The sequence below is a fragment of the Solanum verrucosum genome, unplaced genomic scaffold (assembly GCF_900185275.1).
Source record: "Solanum verrucosum unplaced genomic scaffold, falcon-dt-bn FXZP01000128.1, whole genome shotgun sequence".
NCBI classification, from domain to species: domain Eukaryota; kingdom Viridiplantae; phylum Streptophyta; class Magnoliopsida; order Solanales; family Solanaceae; genus Solanum; species Solanum verrucosum.
Genome location: NW_026020327.1, coordinates 1,480,172 through 1,501,684, shown reverse-complemented (window position 1 = coordinate 1,501,684; position 21,513 = coordinate 1,480,172). Strand labels below are relative to the sequence as shown.

The window sequence follows — 21,513 nt, the reverse complement described above, 5'->3', positions numbered from 1 at the left end:
TAAACCAATTTCTATATCTGTAGAACTTTTAATCACAATTTCGTAAATATTTCAAATAAATATGTATTTAAACGTAACGTCAAATTTCAAAAACTTAAACTTTAGTGTGGATTGAGACAAATACATACACCAAATAGTATAGAAGTAATCACGTGAACGGGTTATACATTATCAAAATGAATTATATGCATGATGATACAAACCAAACACCTTATTTTCTTGTCCTCACACAAATTTGAGTTCTGATCTCATGTCATTTTCACTTATTTTATTAACCACTAGCTTAGCTCCCTAAATTAAGAGCAAACCAAAAGCTCTCATCTCTAATTAACACAAAAAAATAATTAAAGTTGATTAACAAAAAGGAAATACATATAAATATGTCATTTAATTTGACTTATATGATATTTATGTCCGCAACTTGTATTCAGTTAAACAAACAAACACACGTGTTTTACTTAACGTCCTACATAACAATTCATATCCTATACAATATTCTACGTGGCAGTAATATTATGCATGCATATATTAATTTTATACAAATTTAAATGTCGAGTGTGCTTAAAAAAGGAACAGCACATTTTGGTAGATCCCTAATTTAAATAACTGACACCATCACTATCAAATCAAAGTGCTTTTTTCCACTGTGTTTTTTTCTTCTTCTTCCTCATTGCTATCACTAGTCACTATCCACTCCCGTGAACTTCCACTTTCCTCCAAATTCACCAAACCCCATTCTTTTTTTCACACTGTAATTCAATTATCTTGTTCAAATTGTACAGTTTTTTGACATTTACAGTCCACAAATTTGTATAAAAGGGTACCCACCATGCACACAAGAAAACCTGCAAAACCCACACTATTCCGAAAATTCAAACTTCTTTTCATTTCAATGGCTTCCTTTTTCACACTCACTATCTTCTCCCTAATCCTCTTCTTCTCAATTTCCTCCGCCGCTCGCCACCATTCCCCCAATTCCTCCACATCCCCTTCAATTTCACTTCAGATCCGAGGTGCTTGTAAAGCTTCACGGGACCCACCAACATGTGAATCTGTACTGACGGATTCCGGTAACTTACCGTCTGACCTGACGACGTCGTTGATCATCCAATCGGCTGTTAAAGTATCGTCGAAGAACAACGATAAGGCGAAAGAGATGGTGCAGGCAATTATAGATGCGTCGACTGGGAATAATCAGAACCGTACGGACGCCGGGAAGGTGTGTATGGAGGTGCTCGGGTATGCGGAATATCGGGTCGGGTTAACGGGTCAAGCAGTGATGAAAGGCGGGTACAAGAGCGCTCGTGCATGGATGAGCTCCGTCATGGTGTACCAATACGACTGCTGGTCCGCTTTGAAGTACGTTAATGGCACCTCACAGGTATCCAAAACGATGTCGTTTATCAATTCCTTGATCGGGTACAGCAGCAACGCATTGGGGATGATGGTGAATTTCGACCTTTACGGCGCCGACACCGGGTCATGGACCGTACCCAAAACAGAACGAGACGGGTTCTGGGAAGGTTCGGGTTCGGGCGGATCGGGTCAGGTGAAGGGTGGAGTGCCTACCGGGTTGAAACCGGATGTAACGGTGTGTAAAGAAGGAGGATGTGACTATAAGACGGTGCAGGAGGCGGTGAATGCTGCACCGGTAAACGAGCAAACCCGGAAGTTTGTGATATGGATCAAAACCGGGTTGTATGAGGAGAAAGTTCGGGTCGGGTTGGAGAAGATGAATGTGGTATTTTTGGGTGATGGAATGGGTAAAACCGTCATTACGGGTTCGTTGAGTGTTGGTCTTGTTGGTGTTACTACTTATGAGACTGCAACAGTTGGTAAGTCAATCTAATTGAATTCGAATTTTAATACTTATGTTATTTGATTATAAAATGTTTATTACCGCCCCACTATCTTATTCGTTATCATTTACCTATGTTTTACCTGAGTCGAGGGTCTTGAGGAAACAATTTCTACCTTCACAAGGTAGGGGTAACGTACACATCATCCTCCCTAGACTTGACTTGTGGAATTACACCGGTCACTCGGTTTTTTGTTGTTGTTGTTTAAGGATGATCAATTTTGTTCACCTGTGTTTTTTCGGTTTAAAATCAAACCTAATAGTTAGAAATAGTGGGACTCTATCGCTTTAGCAACTTTAAATTGTATTAAAGTTGTCGATTCTAAGAACCTAATTTGTCTGCCCCTTGTTGTTGTGTTGTTGTGTTTGCATTCAAAGCTCACCTGTTTTGAAATGGATTTATGAAATACTAGTCAAACTGTGGGATTGGTTTTTTGCGTTATTTTTTCTATTTGCATTTACTTTATGTGGTTAGTATGAAAAAGGGAAGATATAGTCCTTGCTCCATAGCAAACGCTAAGTTAGAATTTATTGTCGGTGGATTTGGAATGAGTCTAATGTATACACATGTATACATATGAGCATTAACTTTGTGGTATGTGTATTTATGGATGGAGCCGAAAGCAATGGTTTCAGTCGAGCCTAGTGAGCTCGTTTTGATCCATCTCAGGATCATAGGGGTATGCAAGAAGTGCAAAATGTTTGCATTTGTCATAAACCTTTGCATTAGGTTCAAGTGATGATAAAATCTGCATTTGCTATTTGTTGTTGAAGACATACTTAATTGATGAACTTTCGTAGTTTCGAGTTGTTCTAATGTTTAGTATTTCTAAAACAGGAGTTGTTGGTGATGGATTCATGGCTAGTGGTATCACCTTTCAAAACACAGCCGGTCCGGATGCTCACCAAGCCGTAGCATTCCGATCCGACAGTGATCTTTCAGTTGTAGAGAACTGTGAATTCATTGGCAATCAAGACACCCTATACGCCCACGCTTTGCGCCAATACTACAAGTCCTGCCGTATCCAAGGCAATGTAGACTTCATTTTCGGAAACTCAGCTTCTTTCTTCCAAGATTGTGACATCCTAATAGCACCTCGACAACTCCGTCCTGAAAAGGGAGAGACGAATGCTGTGACTGCTCATGGCAGGATAGACCCTGCACAATCAACTGGTTTCGTCTTCCAAAATTGTTTGATCAATGGAACTGACAAATACATGTCCTTGTACTACAGCAACCCCAAAGTCCACAAAAATTTTCTGGGAAGGCCATGGAAGGAGTATTCTCGGACTGTCTTTCTAGATTGTACTTTAGAGGCTCTTATTTCCGCTAACGGATGGTTGCCCTGGAGTGGTGATTTCGCGTTGAAGACTCTATACTACGGAGAATATAGAAATACTGGTGCCGGAGCTAATACAGCAGGACGAGTGTCGTGGAGTAGCCAAATCCCAGCTGAACATGTTAACTCATACTCTATACAAAATTTTATTCAAGGAGACCAGTGGATTTCGACTTCCTCTTGATTAACTTATAGTAATGTTTAATGTACATCTAGTAAGTGAAGCTCAATATATAATCGGGGAATCATAGTAGCTCAGTTGGTTGGTTATCTGAACTCTCATTTTGTTGGTGAGGGTTCGATTCTCTATGTTGTAATGTAATCCCCTCCCCTATACCCACCCTGATTTTTTTATTAAAAAACTCAATATATAAAATTGTTGGAAAACCTTTGGAACTTCTTGTAATGTGAGATATATATTGCTAAAAGTTTCATATTAATTCAGATGCGTATCTCATGTTTCTTGACATATGGTTACTGGCTTCTTCTATATAGGGATAAAAAATAATGGGTGAAATTATATTTAAAGTCAAGTGGCAAGTTCTCGATTAAAAATTAAGAAAAATGATTTTTTTCTTCAATTTAGTAAAAGATGACCTACTAACGAAAAAGGAAAATATGTGTCATTTGTTAGACAATGGGTGTATATGTGAGATATTTTTTTAACGAGGATACATCAGCTCTAAATCGCAATATTGAGAGGCATAACAATTAACAAGCTCTTTTTCCTTTATTTAATTACAAGTGATGGTCTTGAAAACAGAATAAGTAGCTTTTTAAATTGGGACATTCCAAAGCTAAAAAGTTTTTTTATTTTTTTATTTTTAATATTAAACAAATGAACATGATAAAAAGATAAAAGGCCTGCAACTTTGATCTTCAATGAAATAGAAAAAGCCTACAAAAGTTGAAGGGTAGAATTGTAAATCACTTTTTAATATAGGTTTAAACCAAACACGAATTTAAGTACTATATATATTGTACTAGATATGGGACCCGTGCCAGCACGGGGCCGAATATATGTTACTGTTTCTGTTTTAATTTATGTGGTACATATGAAATTTGAAGTTGATCAATTTTTTAGTATGCTTTTATATATTTTAAGTTGCTAATTATTTTTATTTAGAGTATTTTTATGTAAATATATTATAAATCACAATAATTAACAAGTTAATATAATAAAAAACTTATAAAAAATTCATTGACTTTTGAAATTTCATTTGTATCACATAAATCAGGACAAAGCGAGTAATATATATGAAAATTACATAAAACGTACTATAACTCACAATAATTAGCAACTTAAAATATCTATATATCTATATTTCTCCCAATTTATGTGGTATAGATGAAATTTTGAAAGTTACCAAAAACTTTTTATATGTTTTCAAATATTTTAAGCTATTAATTATTATGATTTATAATACTTTTTACATAAAAAATTTATTTATATAAAGTATAAAAGAAAAAAATTTAAAAAAGGAAACATAAATGTCAGCACGAGTCCAATCTATGTTAATTTCTATGTTTTAATTATTGTAATACCGATTAAATTTGGAGAGCCAACTAAATTTTTTTAAAGGATTTTTTTTATAAATTTTAAGTTGTTAATTATTATAATTTATAATATTTTTATTTATTTTAAACCAATATATGTTTCTCTCTGTCTCAATTACATGACACATATGGAATTTGGAGAGTCAACAAAAATTTTAAAATATGTTAAGTTGTTAATTATTATACCTTATAGTACTATTACGTGATTTTCAAATAAAATATGTAATTTTTTTATTTCAATTTATGTGTCATTGATATAATTACATATATTAAGTAATAAAGAATTAATGTCTAAATTATGTGACACCTACGCATTTTGGAGTGTAAATCAAATTAGTTATATGATTTTTAAAAAATAAAGCAGTTAATTATTACCATTCATAATACTTTTTATATATTATTACAATTTATTTATATATATATATATATATATTTATGATATTGTTATTAGTATTATAATAAATTATATTTTATTATTTTTAAATTTATGATCTCAATTGTCACCCTATGCCACATTATAAAATGTTCCAAAGTAGATATCAGATTTACAAAAATGTCGATGCCAGCTAAAGTAATAAAATAACATCTAAGGGCATGAACTTATATATATAAAACTGAATATAGACAATCTGATGTGGCATCTCTCTATGGCCAGTATTTCTATTCATCTTTTTTCTCCTTTTTTTGACATTTTATCTTTGTTTTGTATTTTTTATTTGTATTTTTTAAAAAAAAAGTATTTATGTCATACCCAATTAATTATGCCCTTTATAACATCCATTACACTAATATAGATTTAAGTAAATGGAAATGGAAGATGAAAAGATAAAAACTATTCATTTTTCATAAATGTTTATAATTATTTAGCCTATAAAATAAAAAAAATAGTTGAGCATTTGTAACAAATAAGAACAAATTTCTTCACTTTGGCTTTTCTTCTTCTGACGATGATGATGAATATTTGGTATCAACTTCTGTCGCTAAGATGTCCATCAAATTTCTAGGTCATGTAACTTTTTTAACAAAAGAGAAAGAGAGAATATCTCATGATTCTTGTGAAGACATTGATGTAAAGAAAGAGATCATGTAACAAAAGTTTCTCTTCAAAATAAAAGACTTTTTGAAAAAATATTTATTCCTCCTACAAGGAGAGAAAATTCATTGTGGTTGAGAAATTTATAAGAAGATTGATTAGTGTTTCAAAGGATAAGAAAAATTATTTGGAGAAAAAATCATTCTATTTATGAAATTCGTATCAAATTAGGAGGAGAACAAGCAAAAAATTATTTTGTGATTTGAAAAGAGAGAAAATTAGATATTATTTCTTTCAACCTCATTATCTTCTAATTTCTTTCTTCTTTTATTTTGTCTTGATTTTTTGTATCTTTAATTAAAGTTTATATATATATTCTTAAAAAAGAATTTAAAAAGATGATCATATTTAGTTCCTTTCCTCATCAATGCTATTAATATCATAATTAGTGTTATTTATATTATTTTCTTAATTACTTTTTTTTTCTTTCTTTTAATTATTTATTTGAAGAAATTAGTTATTATAACTTTATAAGAATTACACATGTATTTTTACATAATTGATTTGTCATTTTTAAAATTTTTGGATCATTCTTCAGCTTAAAGTTTCTATCTATATGTAATAATAAAACTAAAATAGAAAATGTGGGGTGACACCTTCTTAGCAATAGATACTTATTTATTCTTATCAATGTTTCTGACAGTTTTTGTTATTTTTAAATTAAAATAATTGTTGCCTCGATTTTTAGTTTTAGTTTTCTTTTTTTAGCATTTTCTACTTTTAAAAGATTGAAAATTTTATAAAATATAAAAAAATGATTTATTTAATTCCTATCATCATCAATATTATTATTAATTTCTTTTACTTCTTTCCTTAATATTCATTTCATCATTAATGTAATTTATATCATTTTCTTAGATATATATATATATATATTTGTGACATTTCTTAGAAGTTAGGATTACTATTTATTTAATTTGTAAATTTTTTGAATTCTTTTGTCATACTAAATACAACATGTTTTATTATAATTACATTCAATATATTAATCAATATGTTGTACGAATGAAAAGAAAATTACCATTTCACAAAAACAAAGGTTAAAATATAATTTATTATGATTAAGGAAAGATAAAAATATTATTCCAATATCCATAACCATATTTAATACATTAAAAATTAATTGAAAAGTTGTAAATGGAAAAGGAATCACCATTTAAGGAATCATTATTTTTAAATTTTTGGATCATTTTTTCTTCTAAAAGTTTCTATCCATATGTAACAATAAAGTTAAAATAGAAAATGTAGTGACACCATTCTTAGTAATAGATACTTATTTATTCTTATCAATTTTTTCTGACAATTTTGGTTATATTTTTCTTTAAAATAATTATTGCCTCGATTTTTATTTTTATTTTTAACATTTATTTTTAATTTTAAAAGATCTGAAAATTTATGTTAAAAATTTAAATAATAGAAAAAATGATTTATTTAACTTTTATCATCATCAATACTACTAATTTATTTGACATTTTTTCTTAATCTTCATCTCATTATTAATGTTATTTATATAATTTTTTTAAATCACTTATTTTTTCTTTTTTAACTCTTTTATATATATATATATATATATAAAGTTGGATATGTAAATGATGATGTGACATTTCTTAGAAGCAAAGATTATTTATCTAATTTCTCAAATTTTTGAGTTCTTTTGTCATACTAAATACAATATGTTTTATTATAATTACATTCAATATAGTAAACAATATGTTCTAGGAATTAAAACAAAATTATCATTTCAGAAAAATAAATTTTAAATTATAATTTTATTATGATTAAGAAAAGATAAATATATTATTTCAATATATAATGACAAATTTATGTGTCGGATGAATAGTAATGACAGAAATCCCATAATTAAACTATTTTGAGTTATAATTATCACTGAATGGCCATTTTGATTAGTTTTCCCTTTTAATTAAACATAGAACAATCAGATATGAAAGAGGAGTGAAGAAAGAAGAAGAACCAAAGCAATGTGGAAGAACTAATAATATATTTAGCTTATAGGACAGCTGGATTTACATCTAATGAACATGTGTATGTATCAGTACATTATTCAAGAGGCAATGTTGAGGTACATCTTATATTGCTTTTAGTCCAATTATGTAAAGCACCGCAAAAAAGGAAAATATGCCCAAGTTAATGTACAATTTTCATAACTTATAGTACAATTATTTCATGCTGTGTTAGTTCTTTTGGAGTTTTTATAAGGATAATTTCGTAATTTTATCTTATTAATCTATATTACTTTATGTCAACACCAATAGTTTGGGCTTTGTGCGCTTATTTGATTGGCTATTAGACACGTAGGTAGTTTCAACTGTCATTTCTAAAAAGTTAATGTACAATTCTTTTTGCACGCTGTACAACTAATTTAATAAAGTTAAAAGTTAATGTACAAAATTCTTTGCACGTTGTACAACTAATTTAATGCAGTGTCAGTCCTTCTAACTGTCATTTCTAAATAAGAGTAATATCTACTTTTTAATAAAGTCAACCAAACATATGATGAAAAATTAATTTTCTATAACTAATCAGCATAACTAATTTCAATATAATTAATTTCCGCATGAGTTGTTTTCGTACCAAATAACCTCTAAAAGTATAAAAGTCACTCTTGGGGGTAGTTATTGACATAAGGGACTTAGGTTGTTAATACAATTTTTTCAATGATATATACTTAGAAGTTGTGTTTGATGAGCTACCATGAGTTATTGGTGAATAAGTTGTTACCATATGTCTATGTCTTTCAATTATTGTACTATATACTAGACATGTGACATACTTATAACATAAAGAGTTGCATTTTTTTCTAAGTTGTTGAAGAGTTGAAAGTTTAGTGAAGACAATAATGAGCTAGCTAGAGCCCATAACCATCTTACTATTCCTCAATAATATTAAGATTTGATTTACGATATCACTCTTAATTATTATAAGTAATTTCAGTTACTGTATTAAGAAATAAATTGAAAATAATTAGTACTTCCTCCTGAGTCGAGAGTCTATCAGAAACACATCTCTACCTCTAAGATAGTAGTACAGTCTGCATACATTCAATCCTCTTCAGGCTTTACTGTGTAAAGTTATACTACTAAATTTGTTATTGTTGTTATAGTACTTCCTCCATCTCAAAATAAGTATCATCGTAATAAATATATTTCACTTTAATAAAATATCCGAAGTAGTACATATATACATGTCCACTTTAATAGTGTTACCTATTAGTGGTGTCCATTTGGTATCGCAATTTAATTATAGGATACATATTTTTACTCTCAATTTCAATTACTCACTAGTGCGTTCATTTTTTTAATTTTTTTATTCTTTTAGTGATCTTTGGTTTTTAGTGTATGTAATCATTCAAATTAAAAGGGGAACGAGTGTACGCCTTCTTTTTGTTTCCTCTGCGTTAATGCTTTTCTATGTCACGGAATATTGTGTACGCAAAATGGAGGACTCCATTTTTTTTTAATTAAAGATTCTCGATTTGAATTTTGAGAATGAAACCGTTTTTGATAGAAAGTATTTTATTATTTTAAGGTGGAACTTTTTTATATGAATTTAAATTAATTGAGCCTTATAATAAATTCAGAACACTGGAATTTCCCATAAAACTAGTAGACGTTTTGCCTCTCAAATAGTGAAAATATAAACTTGTATCTCACGAAAATTATTTCGTTACAAGGAAGATTAATTAAAAATCAACATAAAATAGGGTCAAGAGTGCAAATGATCCCTCCTTGCAGGGATAATGCAGCCCCTAATAATTTAACATGTTCTTGCATGTTACTTTTCCGTGAATGATTAAAAATTAAGGAAAAGCTTATTAATATTTCATATTTTTTACCTACACAAATGTTATCGGAATATTTGTATATTTAGATAGTTTTTCCATGTAATTATGCAGACCTCAAAGAAAGTGGCCTTTGGGCTTCGTTTGGGCCGGTCCAAGAAAAGAACTTCCAATCTTTCACTCGAATATTGAAATGAAGGCCCATTTATCAACAAAATGTGTAACAAACAAAGTGAAAATGTAAAAAAAATGTAAAAAAAATAAGATTGAATTTAATACAATGCAAGTCTATGTCAACAAAGAACCAAAAATAGAAAGCACAAAAACCAATATTTCCCTCTTTATATAAGTTCCTTCACATAGTTTGGAGTCTAAATTAGCACCAATGGACTTCAATCTATGAAAGTCAATGACAAATGCCATTGTTGAAAAAATGCACAAGGATTATATATCCACCGAAACTATTTTCAAATATTATTTTTCACTTTAAAAACAAAAGTTGTTTTTTTCTTCAAATCTTACAATGAAACATAGTCAAACGTCCACTTATACTTAACCACCTTCTTTTGCTATTTCTACTTTTGTTGATTATATGATTTATATTGTATGTCTAAGACAATGAAACTTTGTAATATTAAGGTTATTATTATTAATATAACTATTCTTCTTATTAAAACAAAACAAGTGATGACAAAAAATTTAAGAAATTTGACAATGAATATTTATCTAAAAATGGTAAAACTTAGAAAAGAGAGCTAAGTTTGGCTTGTAAGAATCATCTGGTTAAGACAAAGCCAAGAGAAGAAAAAAAATGAAATAAGATAGCATGCGTTGAGAAAGTTTGCTTTGCTTCTACTACAAAGTACATTACATTACTTCTTTATCTTTACAATTTATTTATTTTAATATCTTATCCTCATAGAAAAACTTTAGTGAGGAATTTTTTATTTTTTAAAAAAAATACTAAGTTATGAATACATTTATAGTTACATATACATGCCATACTAAGAAAATTGATTTCAAGCTAGTGCGTGTTAGGTAGAAGAAAAATATTTTGGGCTTCTTATGTAACTGTATAGGTGATTAAAAAAATCTATATAATTAAACATACTTCATTACCATATACAATATTATTACCTATGCTTTTCAAAATATTATATATCTTACCACTAATTAAGAGTTTTCTATCATATATTGAGAAAGATACACTTAGATACATGTATATTTGCTATCATATACACAAAATAGGGAGAGAGATAAGCAAGATGGGGAGGGAGGTGAGCAAGATTCGTTGTATATCTCAGATCATGCAAATCACACTAGATACATATATGAGTATGTAACTGGTGTAATTCGCATGTATCTAAGATACCATATATATAGAAGAGTGGCGAGCGAGATGGGAGAGAGGATAGCGGATTTGTTATGTATCCCAGATACATGTGAATCTACTTGGATACAATGTGTTTAGAACAAATTGCACCTACTTTTGACCCAATGTATCCTGAGATACATGTATGCATGTGGACGTATGTAGACGTATCTGGACGCACCAAAATCTGATAAGATACGTAACAATGTAAATTAGAGTGTATTTAAGTAATTAGCTAGTCAACTAGTAAAATTTATATAAGTTCTCCTAAAAAATTAGCTAAAATGATCGTATATATAAGTGATGTATCGATATTGTGTGTGTGTGTATATATATATATATATATATATATATATATATAACTATATATTTTACAAGCCAAGTGAATGATGACAGGTCATTGGTCCAACACAGTAATGATGAAATATGAAGAACTATGGAGTATAACCTTCTTTTTCTCATATATTGCATGTATTAGAGCTTAGCAGAACACTTTGCCTGTAATAAATGATAATTGAGTTATTTTAGAAAAAGAATTTTGACCTCTTAGTAGTCTTAAGTAGCAAAATAAGTGAGGGTTTACTTATTTTCTTATATTCGATGAAATATGATAAGAAAATATTATTTTAAAAGTATTGATATATATATATATATATATATATAAAATCTAAATAAATATTATAGGAGGTAGACTGGAGAGTGACAAAGACATAATCAATATATAATAATAGTGCCACTTATGGAAATGATATGGTGACAATGTATTTATTTTTTTTAAAAAAAACAAAACCTAAGCTTTCATTATATATGTACGAAATTTAAGAAAGGGCCGAACCATGATGATATACTATAATATTATGATTGAACACGAAGTATATATGTTAATGAGACTCTGGTGGAAAACTTGGCCCTTCTTTTCCAATGTTAGAGATGATTATAAGCATCATTTACGCTTATAATTATGAAATAGTGAACCGTTCTTTGCATGTAAAATTCATTTATTTAATGATGGCTTTCTCGATTGAGTTTAAGTTTTATGAACTATAATAATAAACGTGAGAAATATCACTTTTTTAATTATTATTATGACAATTGACAAATAACTCGTCTTATTTTGAGAATTATAGGAGTTTATGGAGAGTTACCTATACCGCTATATGCCATAGATATTAATCTTTGGAAATTTGATATGGGGTAAGAAATTTCTTATACTAACGAGATATATAACTTGAATTATTGTCCATCGATTTTATCCGTTAAAGTCTTGTACTAAAGGATATAATCATACTTCTTAAACAATGGTGGATTCATCTTTGTATTTTCAGACTCATCTGAATTTAATATATTTTACTCGAAGTATAAATGTATTTGTAAAGTTCAACAAAATTGTAACAAATACTAGATATGAACGCATATTAATAAAAATATAATGGGTAATTACAAATTAAAATTATAGAGTTGACATCGATCCTTAATCCACCTCTATTCATAAAGGTACTTTAATTAACTACCAAAAGAGCATGACAACTCGAGTTAAACAAGAGACAAAGATCTAATATCAAAGAGGCTCGATCGGATCCGAGAGCTCGATAGAAGACAAGCCACTTTGTGATATCTCGTGTAAGTTGAAGTCAATGACAACTCGAATTCACTAGCTTTTTGCTATTGTGTGTTATAACTTTTGGAGAATTTACATAAATTTCATTAGTTTAGGAGCTAATTACTTATATACACTCTAGTTTGTAATATTATGTATCTTACCATATTTTGGTGTGTCCAGATACATGTGGTCAAAATTAGGTATGATTTGTTCTAGATACATTATATCCAAGTGGATTCGCATATATTTAGGATACATTACAAACTTGCTCGACTCTCTCCATCTCGCTCGCCACTCTCTTATGTATCTGGGATCCTAGATACATGCATGTGAATCGCACAAGATACATATAAATGCATATATCTAGTATGTATCTAGTGTGATTCACATGTATCTGAGATACATAACAAATCTCTCTTGCCTCCCTCCCCATCTCACTCGCTTCTCTCCCTATTTCAGTATATATGGTAGCAAAAATACAAGCATCTAAGTTATCTTTCTCAATATATGATAGAAAACTCTTAATTAATGGTAAGATACGTAATATTTTAAAATACAAGTAATAATTGTATATATGATAGCGAATTATGTCTAATTATATAGTGTTTAATTTCCTTTAACTTTTTATAACCAGTCGATTGTCAATTATTTCACCCAAATAGCTACTTATCTACTTGTCCCAATAATAATTAAAGTAGGTGATAAGATGAGAAATGGTCAATTTTTTAACTCTAAAAAATATCATACACTCCCGTTGGTCTCAACTTGTACAAATGGTTAAAGTTTCTCAATTCAAGCCAATTATTTCTGCAATTTTAATTTGTAATTGTGGTAATTTTGGCAAAGTTTATAAATTTTCAAAAAATATTGTTTCTAACAAAAAGGTAAAAATCTTTAATTATTTAATTCATATACGTAAGTACCTTGATTGTATTGGAGATTTTTTACGCTATCAAATAAGGTTTAGTTTGTTATAGCAAGTCTTATCACGTTATCAATTAATTAGGCGGAGTTGAGGCAGGTGGTTTATCCAAAAAAAATTCGCCAAAAAATTACATTGTATATACAAAATAAAATATATTTAATTTACTAGTCTTTTCGTGTGTTTATCTTTTTATATTGTTAAAGTCTAATGGTGAAAATACTACCCCCATCAATATAGATACCAAGTAGGTGAGTAACTCTCTCTCTATCAAGACTTGGGTAAATACAAAAGAAAAAAAACCACCTAGTATATTTTGGTTGTTACTTGAACTAGAAGTTAATAAGATCTCATGATTTTTCGTTGACGACTAAACTACACACTTTAATACTAGGTACGTCACTATTCATAAAAGTTAGTTAAAGTATGTATATATATATATATATATATATATATATATATTTGTTAGATACATACATAAATACACAAAGTGGGGTGGGGGGGGGGGGGTGTAACAAAGTGATACGTAGCGATAGGTGCAAGGTTTCACTCACCAAATATTATTTGTATGTATGAAACAAAGACATTTGTAATTGGCAAAGTGCCAAGTAGATTGCTTCTTCTCCTTACTTTAGCACATACCTCATTTTCACTATCTGATTTTTTTGCTCATCTTTCAAGCTTTCTAAATCAATAAAGATATTTTTATCTTTGTGGTTATCATGATACTAATTCACAATTAATATAATTAAATGATTTCAATTGTATTCATTTAACTATATATGTATACAATAACAATAAAATACCTAGTGAATTAAATTTCACTAAGTGGGGTCTGGAAATCGATAGAGTGTACGCAGACCTTACCAGTTATCACTATCTCGTGTAGATAGAGAGGTTGTTTCCGAAAGACTTTCAACTCAAGTGTATCAAACCCAAGTAGAGAAATTAAAGAAGAAAACATGGTCATTAATAAGAAACGCAGTGCAAAGTCTAAAAGAAAGGAATACTAACAAATATCACATACATAATACATATAACTTAAGGTATTAATTAAATTATTAATTGTTGAGGATGTATAACATATTAGGATAGCTCCATTTTAACAACTTTGGGAAATTTTAACAGACATCCAGTTATGGGATGAAATTTTTGCTTTTTTCATTATGCAATAAAAAAGAAATGAAATAAATAATTAAGGAGAATATTAATTACTATCACTATTCTTTTTGTCATTAGAAATTAATCAGCGAATTTGTCAAAACTTTAAGCAGATACATTCACCCTTTTTTTCATGGTAAAAAGCAATAAAAGGAAGAAAAATATTTTCTTTATAATGTTTCACTAAAAAGGTAAGAAAAAAAAAATAAGTCACAAAAAGATTCATCACCTTTTGACCAATAAATTGAGTAGATATTACTACAACAAAATGATTCACTATATGATTAAAATGGACCAGTTTCAAAAAAAAAAAAAAAAACAAGCAGAACCAACTTTCATTAAGACACTAATCAAATTAATTACTAGTTGTAATTATGGATTTAAATAGAAACCAAATTGAGATTTTTATAAAAGGCATTAAACTTACTAGCTTCTACAGACTGTTATTATTGTGATATATTCCAAAATTCACCTAATTGAAATGATTAATTATTGGTATAAGTCATTAATTAATTAGATATAACTTCCTAATCACCAATTTCACATCATAAACTAAACAAATTGTTTTCATTGACCTAATTATCCATCTACTAGAACTATTCTCTTTAAGTAAATATTTATCCTACCTTCTACATCATGTGTACATAGACAACCTTAATATTTTTAATTAAAAATTTTATATAAGAGAATCCTTCTTTTTTTATTTTTTTATTGGGTTTAAATTTGACCACTTCCTATTTCTCTATGAAGGAGATCATGATATTTTTTTAATTTCATTTTCTTCTCTAGATTAGTGAACATATTAGTAGATTATCTTATTGAAAATCTAAGAAATATATTTAAAAATATAGTTTAATTTTGGTGCATTTAGAATATACTTTCTCTGTCCCAATTTATGTTGTACAGTTTGAATTTCGAGAGTCAGATTTTTTAATTTTAACTGTGAATTAGAACATAAATCTTTATGTTTTTTTTAAATATATCATACTTCAAAACTACGTAACAAGTACTATTAAGTCACAATATTTAACAATTCAAAAATATTTGAAAAAATCGCGGTAATAATCGTATTTGAATTAAAGGTGTGATTTATACGAAAATATTTCCAAAAGAAACTTTATCTTGAAAACTTATTATTTCAAATGAAGGTACAATTAAAAGATCATTTATCCCCTTTTAGGAAACAATATTTTTTGGAAAAATAATTTCCCTATCTACCAAACACTTTATCCCAAGAAAGCAAAAGAGTCCAAAGAGGAGAAAAAAGATTAAATAAAAATTTCCAAGACAATATAATTTCCTAATTTCTAGAATGACTTATATATTGTAATTAAGAGAGTCTAAAAGGAAGCATTTAAAAAATATGTTAATTCTTGTATTCCTTATTTTTCTTTGTAAGAAGAGACAATTCAAAAGCAAAGAAGTTGGTGAAAAAACCTGTTCTTGCAATTGACTTGACACGACATTTTTTTAAAGTTTATTTTAATATTTTTGTTATGGCCACCAGAAAATAGTTGGACATATCTCAAATAGCATATATTTTATTGTAGCTTCAAGAAAAATATATATAAATATTTACAAAAACTTGAAGAATTATTCAATCAGTGTTGTTTCTTGTATTGAGTGTCCTTTTTCTTTCTTCCTCCTCTCTTCTCATACAATCAACACCTTCTTCAATTAACCAAAGATAAAAAAGAACAAAGAAGAAGAAAACAAGAATATCTATTTTCAATGTGGTAATTCTCATTGCCAAGTATTTGCAAAGGTAAGTTTGAATTATTGTGCCATATAATTCTTTATTATTTTGTTTGAATTATTGTTCCATATAATTCTTGTTGTTTTGTTTGAATTATTGTGCCATATAATTCTTGTTCATCTTCTTTTGAAACCATATATGAGAGTAATTTCAATGTTTTAGTATGCTTAAGTGGTGGCGGATTAAGGACATGTTCTGTGAATTCAACTAACTCAAATTATTGTCTGCTCGAATTACGTTAGATATGTATAAAATTGTCTTATTTTGAATAATTCAAGAGCAAATTTGTTCAAAATTCCTTGTTTTGAAGCAATCGTAAGTAAAAATGTATTTTAAAGTTATTTTACTAGTTGAGGATATTTTTGAGCTAAAAATATAATGAAGGATAAAATTGATAAATTGTATTAGGTGTATATACTCGGTGCGGGTAAGTTTTTTCTATATAGTAGTGAATAAGGATTGATATATTTTTTCTATTGGATAGGCGCGAAGAGAGCATTTATTTGTGAAGTAATCATGGTTTCCTTTTAGTTTTTTGTACTTTGAAAATCTATCCTTTTTTTTTCTTTTCTTTTTTCACTTGTCTTTTTGATAGGCAATTATGATGATTGGTGCATTGGACATAGGTACTATTTTCCCTTGTAGCATTTCTTGTTGAAACTTATTGGATATTAATGTGTGTGTATTTTCTTCATATGTTTTGGCAGATATTATGGAGGCTAGAAGATCAATGTAAGTTATTTATTGCTATAAAATAAAATTATGTTATGGTTCTATGCATATTTGTTCCATACTGATTTTCTATTAGTTGTCATATTTTTCTTCATTGCTATTTTTCCTCTTTTTTATTACTATTTTAATTTGTTTCATTTGAGTCGAAGGTCTTTCGAAAATAGTCTCTCCATCTTTATGAGGTAGAGATAAAGTTTACGTATATTTTATCTTTCCCCGATTCTACTTTATAAAATTTTACTGAATATATTGTTGTTGTAATTTCATCAAAGGTAATATATAGTATTGATATAGAGGCAAATAATATAGTTTAGTTGGAACTAGCAATCTAGCATTTAGGGTGTTTTGGTAGGAAGGAAAATATTAATTCATGTGAAGTTTTTTTTATTTTTATAATTGAGTAGAAAATATGATATCAAAAGCATTTGAAATGATATTTGTGCAATTTATTTTTCCTAATTTCAATAAAAAGGTCATTTTCCTCGTATTTATAGATTACATTAAAATACTTATAAAAAGATTAGCTTTATAATTTGTTGGAACCTTTCAAGCAAAGAACCCCAAAACTTAGAAAGTAAGTTTTACTAGAAAATGTATCATACAAAATACTTCTTTTTTTTTTTGTGGAAAATAGTTGTTCTCTAAAATAATAACACATAGGCAAGGGAAATAAAAACCATGTGAGACTGAAAATTATTGGTTTAAGGATGGTAGAGTAGTTGTATTATCTTAATTTTATAATCTCACTTTAATTAGACTAAGCAACCTTTTAATTAATTAGAGATTTATTAGATTAACTAGTTTGTGGTGATCCAACATGTGGTAGGTGAACAATTAACTGTTCAACCTAGGTTTAAAAAAATTATAATAATATTTCTAATATGTGGATGAGAAATATGTGGATGAGATCTTTAATACTATCATTTAATTTGTTGAAGGACAGATTAGTTAGTTGTTGAAGTAGCTAACCAATGCCATCAACCTCTCCCTTAGACAGAAATTCAAAATTGTAATCGGTCCTTAATTAGAAGTTTCGTATTCGTGTCTTGGAAATCAAAATCGTTATCATTTTCCCCTTAAAATAGACTTTTTAGCGTAAATTCAAAATAATCATATTAAAAAAAAAAAGTAATGAACACTAAATGAGATATCAAAATTATTAACCTAGAGTCACACCACCAATGTAAAGAGATATTAAGGATATCAATTATCATTCTAATTACTTACTGATATTTTTTTTATAAATTTAATATTTAAACCAATTTTTTTTTACTACTTGTACATCAATTTTACAGAGAAGATGCATGCAAAAGAAGATTACAAAAAATAAAAGTGAAGGATGTTGGAGGTATAAAGCCCCTCCAAAACCCTTTTCAAGAGAAGAACACAAATTGCAAGTTTCATCCTCTAAAGCTTGTGCTATTTATCATTGTGATTGGTACTTTCTACATGATTCTATCTTCCCCTTCTGTTTGTCAACATAATAATGCTGACACTGTTTCAAGGTATGCTCTACTTCATATATATTCTTCAATATTTATATCAGTTTAACTTATATACACTGACAGCGTAAAATAAGTTTAATGTAGAACTAGTTATTTATGAAGTAAGTTTGGTAACATGCTACATTTTTAATTATATAGATAGTGCAAAACGTATTTATGTTGTCATTGTATATAAGTTAAATGTTAGTTATTAAGACGTGTATTCGTTAAGCTGTTTTGTTCATCAATGCAGAAGCGCGTTCCAAAAGTATAGAATGGGGGGGATGAGAGGTGACCTAGCCATATATTAATAGGCGTCAAGCCTTGATCTAATGGGCCTTTCTTACAATAGGCCTTATTAGATTTTCAATAAGGCTTACATTACTGCCAGTCCACACCAATACATCAAGTGATTTAGGTGCAATAAGGAGTCTAATATATTCAATATAGTGGGGTCTGGAGACGGTAGAGTGTACACAAACCTTATTCCTATCTCATGGTAGAGAAATTGTTTTCGATGGATCCTTAGCGAAAATTGGAGAAAAAACAAATTACTACTCCATCTAATTCAAGTTGTTTGTTTTAACTTTCTCTTTAGTTTGTTTAAAAACGAATGTTTCTTTTTTTTTTGACAACTCAATAATTTTAACTTTCCAAATGACATGTTTGAGACCACAAGATTAAAAGTACGAAGGGAGTACTTCACCAAATTGGTCATAGCTTAGTTGTTTATTAATGTGAACAAATTATATAATGCAGGCAACATTTTGTTAACAGGTGGATATGGGGTGCTTCTGATCCTAGATACATATCAGATATAGACATCACCTGGGAAGAAGTATCACAAGTTTTGGAACAATTGCCTGATCAAAACAAAGTTGTTGAGAACATTGGCCTTCTTAATTTCAACAAAGATGAAATCAGTGAATGGACACAAGTTGTTCCTAATGTTAATCAAACAGTACTTCACCTTGACTACGCCGAAAAAAATGTGACTTGGGACACCTTGTATCCTGAATGGATTGATGAAGAACAAGAAAATGAAGTTCCAAGTTGTCCTACTTTGCCAAAACTTGAAGTTCCTAGGACACGATTCGATCTTATAGCTGTCAAGTTACCATGTAGGAATGAAGGGAATTGGTCTAGAGATGTTGCGCGATTGCACTTACAACTTGCTGCTGCTGGTTTAGCTTCATCTGCTAAGGGTATACATCCTGTGCATTTGCTTTTCATAACCAAATGTTTCCCTATACCGAATCTTTATAGGTGCAACGAGCTCGTTGCTAGGAAAGGTAACGCTTGGTTGTACAAGCCGGACTTGAGTGTACTAAGAGAAAAAGTTCAACTTCCTGTTGGATCATGTGAACTTGCACTACCCTTTGGTACAACAGGTAAGATATACTCTTATTGTTTTTTCCCCTTTTTTTGAAGTGAACGCCACAGAAATATCGAGTATTGATAACTTCTATGTTATCGTAACAGAGGAAGTACATTCGGGGAACAAAAGACGCGAGGCATATGCAACAATCTTGCATTCAGCTCATGTATATGTATGTGGAGCTATAGCAGCAGCACAAAGTATTAGAATGTCAGGGTCCACGAGAGACCTCGTGATTCTTGTTGATGAATCAATTGGTGAGTATCATCGTAGTGGACTCGAGGCAGCAGGGTGGCAAGTTAGGACTATACAGAGAATAAGAAATCCTAAAGCAGAGAAAGATGCATACAATGAGTGGAACTATAGCAAATTTAGACTATGGCAGTTGACAGATTATGATAAAATCATTTTCATTGATGCTGATTTGCTTATACTTAGGAACATCGACATCTTATTTAGGATGCCACAGATTTCAGCCACGGGGAACAATGGCACGTTGTTTAACTCCGGTGTAATGGTGATCGAGCCATCAAATTGCACGTTCCAGCTCTTGATGGATCATATAAATGAGATTGAGTCTTATAATGGAGGTGATCAAGGTTACCTAAACGAAATATTCACGTGGTGGCATCGTATACCAAAGCATATGAACTTCTTAAAGAACTTTTGGATTGGTGATGATGAAGTAGTGAAAGCTAAGAAAACACATCTTTTCGGGGCTGATCCTCCTATTCTTTATGTCCTTCACTACTTAGGATACAAACCATGGTTGTGTTTCCGCGACTATGATTGTAATTGGAACGTAGACATATTACAAGAATTCGCGAGTGATGTTGCACATCACAAGTGGTGGAAAGTGCACGATGCAATGCCCGAGCAGCTACAAGACTTTTGCTTGTTACGATCAAAGCAAAAGGCGCAATTGGAATGGGATAGAAGGGAAGCAGAGAAGGCAAAGTATGTTGATGGACATTGGAAAATCAAGATCAACGATCGACGACTTAAGAGATGCACAGACAGGTTATGCAATTGGAAAGGTATGTTGAAGCATTGGGGTGAAAAGAATTGGACAGATGATCCATTTTTTCACCCTTCACCACCAACCATAAAGACTAAGAAAATCAAGAAAAGATCATCCATTTCTGTTATATAAACAAGCATTTTTATTTTTATTTTGGCTTTTGTTTCTAAGTGGAGTTATAGATAGAGTTCTCCAATTTTACACTTTTGTTATGTATGTTTTCCTCTCTACATTGATTAAATATTCAGGTATGTTACACTTGAAATAATTTGAGCAAAAATAGCCCTGTGGCATAACTTTATTATGCAAAAAGTATTGCTATATAGATTATAGTACTCTACTAGAAAAGATAAAAGAATTCAATTCACTCCATCTCATCCCCCCCCCCCCCCCCTTTTTGCACTTTCAACGTCATTATTTAACCGTGGCGGAGCCAAGAT

General features: G+C 29.7%; 2 protein-coding genes across 3 annotated transcripts; both read left to right on the top strand.

Moving 5' to 3' along the window:
• Positions 1-641: 641 nt before the first annotated feature.
• LOC125835925 (probable pectinesterase/pectinesterase inhibitor 51) lies at positions 642-3,625 on the top strand. Its single transcript, XM_049515031.1, has 2 exons — positions 642-1,835; positions 2,697-3,625. The coding sequence occupies exons 1-2, from the start codon at positions 830-832 to the stop codon at positions 3,380-3,382; spliced, it is 1,692 nt and encodes a 563-aa protein (XP_049370988.1). The 5' UTR covers positions 642-829; the 3' UTR covers positions 3,383-3,625.
• A 12,740-nt stretch (positions 3,626-16,365) lies between these two features.
• LOC125835924 (UDP-glucuronate:xylan alpha-glucuronosyltransferase 1) lies at positions 16,366-21,210 on the top strand. 2 transcript variants are annotated; one of them, XM_049515030.1, is made up of 5 exons: positions 16,366-16,467; positions 17,166-17,190; positions 18,486-18,695; positions 19,452-20,065; positions 20,157-21,210. In XM_049515030.1, the coding sequence occupies exons 2-5, from the start codon at positions 17,171-17,173 to the stop codon at positions 21,203-21,205; spliced, it is 1,893 nt and encodes a 630-aa protein (XP_049370987.1). In that variant the 5' UTR covers positions 16,366-16,467; positions 17,166-17,170; the 3' UTR covers positions 21,206-21,210. The 2 variants fall into 2 exon arrangements, with proteins under 2 accessions (XP_049370987.1, XP_049370986.1); XM_049515029.1 differs by having other exon boundaries at positions 19,434-20,065.
• The last annotated feature ends 303 nt before the right edge of the window (positions 21,211-21,513 follow it).